The sequence below is a fragment of the Vanellus vanellus genome (genome assembly GCF_965231255.1).
Source record: "Vanellus vanellus genome assembly, chromosome: 4".
NCBI lineage: Eukaryota > Metazoa > Chordata > Aves > Charadriiformes > Charadriidae > Vanellus > Vanellus vanellus.
Window position 1 is genome coordinate 53,042,753 of NC_138909.1, and position 9,395 is coordinate 53,052,147.

Genomic DNA, 9,395 nt, shown 5'->3' on the forward strand with positions numbered 1-9,395 from the left:
GAAGAAACAGCCTGTATGGAATTAATCCACTAGAAACTACTTTTGCGTTCTCCTCATAGCAAAATTTAACCGGCCCAGCAGATTCAGCTGGGATCTGGGAACCAGGCATACTGGCACAGCCTCAGTGCTGAGCTCCGGCTCCAGTACCTCATTCAAGTTTGTGCTGCCACATGTTTGCGGCGGCGAGGTCCAAACACGCTTCTAATAAGGTGGTAATTTGTTTTCCTCAATTGCACGAACACTGCAACTCCCAGGCATCGCGGACCTACTGCAGCTCCTCAGGGGTGACAGACCAGTTGGTGAGATCTATTATACTGGGACTAAAATGCAACAGTCCTAAAAAAAAGTGTGGTGGTGTCAATAGCTGTCCCTCTGCCACCAGCCTTAGGAAAGCAAACCAAGAGGGATCTACCAAATTCATCAAGCCAGGCAAAAAAAGCAGAGGAGCTGTGTCTGCACAGTCTGGTTTGCAGTGCTTTATTCTCAGCCTCCCACCAAAAAAAAAAAAAAATAAGGAAAAATAAAATAAAAATCAGGCTGTGCTCCCTAAGCTGCTTTGTGTGGGCACAGAATAACATCTGCACAGAGCAAGGGGCTTGCTCCGCAGCCCACAGGTTGACCCTCACCATGAGCCAACATTAACAGAGGAATTCAGACATTAAGCTGTTTTTATTTGAAACACCAAATGCAGCTTTCATCTTTTTCTAGATATAACCCTTCACCAGAACACAGCACAAAGTACAAGTCTATTTATATAACACATGAGCAAAAATATTAATTAATAGATACAGAAGATATATTTATAAACCAGCATTTGTTTTGCTCCCCGCTCCTTCAACAAACCAGCTCCTAAATTAACAGGCCAAACACACTGCACCACCGACGTCCGATTCCTTGCTCTGCAAGCAAATTTAACTGTGACCTCAGTAGACTGGCATCTGACACTAAGATTTTAGTTTTCCTTTCACCTTATTTCTGACCCTTTCACGTCAAAACAGCTGCGCGAGCTCTCCCGTGCCCGGGCGGACATGCACCTCACACCCATGCACAGCTCAAGCCACCCCACGCCTGGTGGGTGCCATTACAGCCAGGGCACAGGAAAGCCCGGTCATCTGCAGGCCAGCGTGGTTTTCTGTCATCGTGTCCTGCCTCGTGAGCAAACATCACCGAATTTCAGATTTTGCATTGTTTTCCTCCTCAGCACACCACACACGTGTCACCTCTCCAGTTCCTTGGATCAAACGGCAAGCTCGAGGGGGACTTCTGAATATGTTATTAACACTCCCAAGGCACAACTGCACTAAATCCAGCTGTTTGGTTTATGCCTATTCTTTAATTCCAACTACACATTAACAAGAATTATTAGACTGAATGGCACTGCTTTAGGAACTACAGCCACTCCTCTGCAAAGAGGAAACATTTATTATACTGTGGTCAAGTACCTGATACGTATTAGTGTAACGGGAAGATGTGACCTAGGTTTACTGCCCGCCCCCTTCCCCCCCCCCCCAGTCAATCTTGTGTCTTTCTCCCATCTCCCGTCCTCTTTGCAAAACAAGAATCCAGCTTCATTTGCCAGAGGATTTTGGTCAAAACTACTGGAGGGGAACAAGCCTGAATCTCAGCTGAGGACACGGTACAAACGGCAAACTGGAAAGATGGAGAAAACAAAGCAGTTTGGTTTGTGTGACATGGGAAAAGGCACACCATAGAAAACCGAGTGAGAAGAAAACACATAAAAATAAAGTAATTTTAATGTCAAAGTGAAAAAGAAATGGCTAAAAATTGTGTCTCATTGTCACCAATAACCATGAGAATATTGTTTAGCAACACACTGCTAATGACCACTTCCAATTTTGATCCAAAGCTATCAGTGGACTAAGCAAAAAATATTAAATTCCTGGGGTGGACAGAAAGCTTACAGATTTTGGTTAATTAAATGCAATTCTGCTGGTATTTTTCCCTGCATGAATCCAAACCTGTCAAAATTACTTCTCGCTTAGTCGCAGTCAAGAGGCTGGCAAGCTTTTAGCCCAGACCTGAGCATCCTGTCCAAAGGGCAGGCAGCTTTCCTCCCCCCTCTTCTCCTGCAGGTCTGGGCCTCGCCAGCCTTTGACAAGAGGACGGAGGTCTCAAGATACGGTTTCTTATATGAACATCACCAGCACCTTGGCAGAAGAAGGAGGTGTCCTCGCTGAGCAACGGGACAGCTGTAATCCATCCCTGCCCGGCCCCCCCAGCCCGCAGCCGGCCAGTCAGCACCCCTGTTCTACACAGGGTACGCTCTTCATCCCCCGCAGGCAGGCAACATGGGGGAGAAAATACAGAACAAAGAAGAAGGGTACAGCACACCAGGCTTCCTCACATCTTGACAGTTTTTCTCCTCCTCCCCTCTTTTCCGATTTTCCAGGAATGAGGAGGAAGATGTTTTTCATGCTTTTATATACGTATAGCTCCTAAAGCATGAAAAAAAAAAAAAAAATACATATCTCTCACTTTTTAATCTGATCAGATGCTGCAAGCAGCAGGATACAAAAATATATAATGAAAATAACAACAAAGCCCCTGCAGTTCTGAAATGGGCAGTTATCTGCTCCTTTCCTACTCCTCCAGCCTAAAGTATATTTTTTTATATGTAAGAAAAGCAACACAATAATAAGGCGTAAATTTCAGGCACGTATGCAGTTATGCCTGCCTGCATCTGATGCTCCAAACCCAGCACGTCTGGAAAATGGTTAAAGTGGAACAATATGGACAAACACTTTGCCCGGTGGTTCACATCACCCACGACCACTCCAGATCCTCTGAACTTTGGCCAGTCGTCTCCCTCTGTTAATCTTTGAGTTGCTTAGGAAGACTTAACTGTATTATCAAAAATTCAGACTTCAGTCTGGGGCTCAGACCCTATAGCCTATAAGCTCCAAATACGAATAAACCAGTGACGCTAGTGTACTTCATGCATTTTAGATTAGATGTTCAAATGTAAGGATAATTTCTCCCCCTCAAACCTAAGCTCTCAGGCAGGCTTGAGCAGCGATTGCTAGATGCGGGTACAGAGTCGGTAGGTACAACGCAGAGGTGCCCACAGGGCCCTCCTGCTGCACCTCCATCCCCGAAATAGCAGGGTGCTGCATTAAAGCTACGCGCCTCTGCTTCCCGCACTGGCAAGCAAGCCCAGTGTCCATGCTGAACCAGGCAAACCACCGTCCTGCTGGGGGCCACGCTTGAAACTGTTTCTCGACAAGCATTATCCTGTCCCATAACACAAACGACTCATCCCTAATCCACTGCAGCTAGAAGAAAAGAAAGTGTAAATAAATGTATACATCATGTACCGCAGCATGGCATTTTGGAAGGTTGCCGCTGTTACAGAGTGAGAATCAGAGCAAAAGACTGAACAGGTAAATATAAATCTAGAGGCAGAAAAAAAGCAGGAAGGTAACTGCAAGCAGGCGTGTATGCCTCAGCTTTAATAACTGGTTAAGGCTTTAATAACGCTAGCAAATCTGTAACCAGAAATCTTTTAATTCTGCTGTATTTGATAGATTACAAATCCTCTCCTAAAAACTCCTGAAAGCAGCTTACAGTTCAGACAAATAACTATTTTGCAGCGGATGACAAGAGACCTAAGAACGGAAACGATGGAATAATAGCTCTGTAAGTAAAACAGATTTCGTGAATGCAAGACAGAAAAGAAAAAATCCGTACAATTCATTGAGCACTTTACAGCTGGAAATCCTACGAGACCTGTTTTGGTTAACTGTGAATTTTTTGTAAAGGCAGCGAGCATGCTTTGTAAGAAAATAATTAAAAATCTGCAGGAGCAAAGTGTCTCAGGAAACAAGACCCGCCTCCCACTCCTGATGACTTTCTTTTTTAAAATGAACTGACGTCTTCTCTATGCTCCAAGATGAGACAAAGAATTCAACTGAAAACAAAAAAAATGTAGGAGTACTGCAATTAATACCCCCTGAAATGGTTGCCTTGCTTGAAATAGGGGCATAGGGGAACAACTTGCTCCCCCTCAGTTATCTTCAAGACACATTGCTCGGCTGCGGTAGGCAGGAGCAGGCGCTCACCAGCTCGTGTTTTTCGCAAGGAGGGAGCTCGTCAGCTTTTGATTTCAGTTTGCACCTCCGGTGCCCCCACGAGCAGCCGCTGGCCCTCTGCCCCGCACCTCCCCAGCACCAGCCGACCCAGCTGCCCGCTGCCATGCGGGATGCCCGCCGGAGGAGCGAGAGCGGAGCGGGCCCGCCGAGACTCACTGCTCGTTTGGAAAACAAGTCACGTGCGAGCTGAGTTCATTTTAGGCTATTCTACAGGAGCCACCATCCAGCACGACTGTGCAGAGCGGAGCCTGCGCTGGGGAGAGCATCGCCACTCCGGGGCGAAGCAGGCCCAGCTGGGCACAGTCCTCGGTCCTCTCCGGAGCAGCCCTGGAAGAGCAAAGCAGAGCAGGCACAGCAAGGGCTGGAAGAGCTCCCAGGCAGGGGCCGGCACTATCCCTGTAAGACAGCCTCCTGCACGTACACAGCCGCTGCCCCAGCAGCAAACAAAGCTGCAGAGAGCCTGCGCACAGCCAGCCCTCCGCTCATGCCATCGCAGCACAGGTAGCGGCTGCGGGGAAAACAACAAAACCACCGCTCCCACCACGACAAAAAGGCAGACGACAATCGTGATAAGTAACAACCGAGTCATGCGTTCTGAGGGGTCTGCATGCGGTGGGCGAGCGGGTGGGCGACCCGGCGGTGCAGCAAAAGCCCCAGAGAGGTCAAGTTCACTCCAGCACCTTCTCACTTAATACCTACAGGAGAAGTTCAAGTGCACGAGTGGGTCTCCCCTCGCCAGCCCTGCACACACTCCCCCTCCGAGAGCCGCCCAGTGCCGCGCTGCAACCAGAGGCTGCATCTGCTCCGGCTGCGATGGGGGAGGCGGCCGGATCGCTGCCTGTGGTTTATAAATAAATGCCGGGGGGGAAATTAGTGCCATGCAAAGAGAAGTCTGGGTGGCGATTATGGTGTTAAGATCTGCAGTAAAAGCCGCTGACGGTGAGCGCGGAGCAGAAGGAGTGATGAGGGCGGATGGTTTAGAAGTGCAGTGAGTACTAAGGAGATGGTGTACGCGTGGCAGTGTTTATATGAGAGATCAAAACAGAGCCAAGCCCATCCAGGGAAAAAATGGCGACTACCGGGATGGGGGAAACTAAGACACTGGATTAGTTATTATTTTTAATAAATGTATGCACTGCACATAAGCTAGACACAGTGGAAAAGCTGCCGATTCATTCTGAAAAAGCGGTGCGTCTATTACCTGTTATTCTGGGATTTTCTGGCCATGGTGCCTGCCTTTGTTTTCTTTCTGGAATAGTCACTATCGAAGGGTAACACTGATGCATAGCCATGTTCTGCTTCTAGGGACAAAGTCAGCATTAGTGGCAATATATTTTTTCCATGCATTTTTTTCCTCCTTTGCAGGAACGCTAGGGTAAAGAACAGAATTTTTTCCGGTTGATTTGTTTGGATTTTATTCTGGCATCTCTTAAAGAAGCGAGACAAAAAAAAAAAATACAACTCGGTAAACCAAAATAAAAAAAAAAAAAGAAAGGAAAAAAAAAAGTGCCGAAATTAGGAGGATTATTTGAGTGCACATTAAAAACGAGGCGGATCATGCAAACCCTTGTCACGCTGCGCTGGGGGGGGGTGGGGGGGGAGGGGAGCACTGCCATACAATTACCGACTGCCACACACAGAGAAGTGTGAGGTATCCTGAGCGCTGCAACACACACACACGCCCCATCCCCATCCAGAGCCTGACAAAAAAAATAACCGACTTTTTTTTTTTTTAAAAAAAAAAAAAAAAAAAAGGGCAAAGAGACGATCACTGTTCCTCCCCCAGCGCGAAGCCCGGGTCAGCCCCCGCGGGGGCCCGGGCAGGTGAGGCCGTGGGGGCTGATCCCGCGGCCCGGCCCGGCCCGGCCGCCGCCACCACCACACAACAAAGGCCGGGAGCGGCGGGGAGCGCCTGCGGGTGACCGACCGACCGACCGACCGACGGACTGCCTGCCCGCCTGAGCCCAGTACCTCGGTCTCTTCTCTCCAAGTACTCGGCCGCTTCCAGGAGAATTAACAGAGAGTTCAATTCCATGGTTGCCTGTGCCGAGCCGAGCCGAGCCGAGCCGAGCCGAGCCGAGCCGAGCCGAGCCGAGCCCCTCGCCCCCCGCCGCCCCGCGTCGCGCACCGCGCCGAGTTCACGCACGGGGGACTTCCAAGCCCCCGGTTATAAGGCACCTCTCTCAACCTACATTTGACACACAGGCGACGGGCAGCCCGCGCCGCCAATGGGAAGTCGCGGTTCGGCGCGGGGGCGGGAGGCAGGGCGGCGGCCGGGCCAACCGGCAGCCAGAGCACCCCCCCCTTTTCCTCTGGCTGGGGCAGGGAATGTTGACAGATCCCCGTCTCCCTCTCCGATTGGCTGGCCACTATAGTAACAATTTAGAAGCCGAAGCTTAGCAACAGCACGTGGTGGCCCGGCCCCCGCGCTCGCTGAGTGGCCCGCTTCTTGCATGTTAAGCAGGCAGCAGCCGCCGATTGGTGCGCGGCGCGCCATGCAAATGAGGGCGGGGAAGGAGCCAATGGGGTGGGAAGCGCGTGCCGTGCGGCAGGAGGCGGGGAGGCAGGAAGGGAGGGGGGAAGCCAATGGGCGGGCGGAGGCGCAGCGTTGCTGCGAGGAAGAGGCAGGCAGAGGGGCGGGGCGACCTGAGCCTCCACCCCCCCCGCGCCCGCCCTCACACAACGCCGTGGGCCGCACGCTCGCCGGGCTGAGGAGCCCATGGGCGGGTGCCGGAGCGGCTGCAAACGTTATAACGGCAAACCTACCACCAGGCACGCCGGCTGGCTGGGGGCAAAAAGAGAGGAAAAAACCCAAAAAGGGAATAAAAGGCAAAAGGCAGGGGTGAGGGAACCCGGGCGCCTCCGCATGCCACCGCCCCCGGAGCCGGGCCTGGGGAGCCTAACCTCACCCCCGTTACCGGCCCGGGTCAGGCCTTCCCGCGCCGGCTAGGGGCGCTCGCAGCGGCTCCCTCCCGGGGCTGCCCTCCCCGGCGGCCGCGCTTTGCCAGCGCTCGGCTGGCCGCCGCCTCCGCCATGACGGCGGCGCTGAGGAAAGGAGAGGCCCCGCCCCTCACGGGCGGGCCGCGCATGCGCTGGGGCGGCCGGGCCACGCCGGGCCGGGGAAGGGGGCATGGAGCCGCCTCACCGGGAAAGCAAGCGGCGACGGGGAGGCGTGTAGGGGGCAGTGGGCGCTCCGCGGGTCGTTTTTGCTACCGTCGAGCCTCCCTCTCGCTGATGAGGCGGCGCGATGCCGCGGCGGGGAGGGCCTTGGGCATTGCTGGGCGCTGGGCCTGCGCCTCGGCGCCTGTTGTCCCCTCGGCGTCGGGCAGTTTTCACACAGAAATTGTTATTTTTCCCTGTAAATACGAGCGCGCTGCTCACTCCGGGCCACGAGGAGGGAAGCGGAGCCCGAGGTCCCTGGTAGCCCCAGAGAACCCTGCAAGGAGGGTGAGGGAAGTGGGGCAGTGTGCCGTGGGGAGACACCTCGTGACAACGCCCAGGGAGCGTGGCAGGAATCGGGGGTGCAAAATCAACCTCTTCCCCAGGCGTCGGGAGATGGAGGGCCCTTGGGCATCACCAGGCCACTGGGTTAGGCCCTCGTGCAGTAAGAAGGGGGCTCTTGGTGTGCTCACTGGGATTTCTTACCACCACCAGTGACCAAGGGGTTTCCTAAAGCTGACATTTCAAGCAGACTTCAGTTCTGTTTCTCCTTACCATCAGGGCTGTAAGTCAGAAGAATGTTGGCATATGGCTATGACTGAAGGAAAAGCTGCCTGCTCTCATAGTGGCAAGTATGGCAAGAAATGAAGTGGAAGGAAAAAGACGATAAACATGGGATGCCAGAGATGCTGTAAAAATGTGGCTGGCCCATATATCTGTGACCCCTTACAGTGTGCAGGCAGGAGAGGAAAACAGTAGTACTGCAAAAACATGCACAGAGATTTAAAAGAATTACTGAACTCTACACAACAGTCTAACCTGCTGAAAAAAGAAACGGTGGAAAGCTCTCAGAAATGCAGTCAGAGTTACTGCCAGCTTTCGAACCCTTGCCAGCATATTCAGCTGCCTTTCGTCATCTGGATACACAGAAGCCATCTACCAGAATAACCTGGCTCCTGGCTTACAGGCTGAACAGGAAGGAGCTCAGCACCTTTCCTGTCCGCACCATCCTATTTGCACTGCTAACTTTGCATCCTTATCTCAGATAGCTGCTGCACAGCTGTTGCCTAAAACTGGTTGGTTTTAACACAAGCAAGTAATTTTAAAATAGGCACATTTGAAGCTGTGCAGTGATCACACATTGGTGCATCTTCAGGCCAAAAGTGCTGAAGCCTGTAATCAGTTCTCCTGTAGAATAGCACTTATGCACACAAGTGGTCCCATTGATTTTAATTGAACTATTTGAGTAAGAGCTATTCAGCATATAGGAGGGTTGCAGAATATTGTCCTGTGTGTTTATTCCTTGGCAAAAGATGTCAGCTACAGTTTCCTTTTAAGAGGATAATAGCGATTCAGCCTGAAATAAGGATTATGTTTTACTTTTTTTACAGCATTGTGGTAAAACTACATATACATTATACCTGATAATTTATTAGTCTGTATCTTGTTGCCTCAGATACGCAAGTGTAATGTGGCTCTTGAACATTGCTGAAACACAGGTCACATTTTACTGCCATTTGGTCCAGGCATCAGGGATAAGAAAAAATACAAGGCTGTGAAGAAAGCAGCATTGTGACTGTAATTTAAGATAATTTTACATCTGGTTGGAAAAAGTCTGACTCCATGAATTACAAGGCAGAAGAGAGTTTGGTGCATAGATTGCAATGGTGAAAAAATTGCTGTAACATTTTCCACTTGCTGCTTGAACTGATTCTGCTGCATGTGGGTGCGATAGTATTGTTTTCACTGTAAACCCATTGAAATTTATGGCAGTTTTGCTGTTGACTTAACTGGAAGTAGGTTTAGACACTATTTGACATTGCTTTCTGTTACGAAACAGCATGAAACCATATCTGCATATGTCTGTGTTGTCCACACAGGAAAGAAAGTTCCCTTTGCCTGACCACGTGCGTAGGGCATGTAGTACAGAAAATGCAAAGATACACAGATAAGGCACTGTTGTTCTGTGCTGCAGCTACAGCAATCTAGCAGTACCTCAGATTTTCAGAGAACCTATATTTCTCTGTGTGTGTGTTTAAGCGTATCTTAAAACTGTTTTGTACACATGCTGTGGAATCAGTCATATGTCCAGAAAGGAAGATGAACGTGCTAGGTGTATAAGCGCAA

At 50.7% G+C, this 9,395-nt stretch overlaps 1 protein-coding gene across 2 annotated transcripts in view; it reads right to left on the minus strand.

The window, feature by feature from the left end:
- Nucleotides 1-6,192, minus strand: part of MXD4 (MAX dimerization protein 4) — a gene marked incomplete at its 5' end in the record, with an annotated part of 39,439 nt that extends 33,247 nt beyond the window's left edge. The window contains 2 exons of one of the 2 annotated variants that reach the window (XM_082483120.1): nucleotides 5,311-5,410; nucleotides 6,081-6,192. In XM_082483120.1, coding sequence (XP_082339246.1) covers nucleotides 5,311-5,410; nucleotides 6,081-6,144 — 164 coding nt within the window. The remainder of the gene's footprint in view (nucleotides 1-5,310; nucleotides 5,411-6,080) is intronic. The other variant, XM_082483121.1, reaches the window with a different exon arrangement.
- Nucleotides 6,193-9,395: the final 3,203 nt, after the last annotated feature.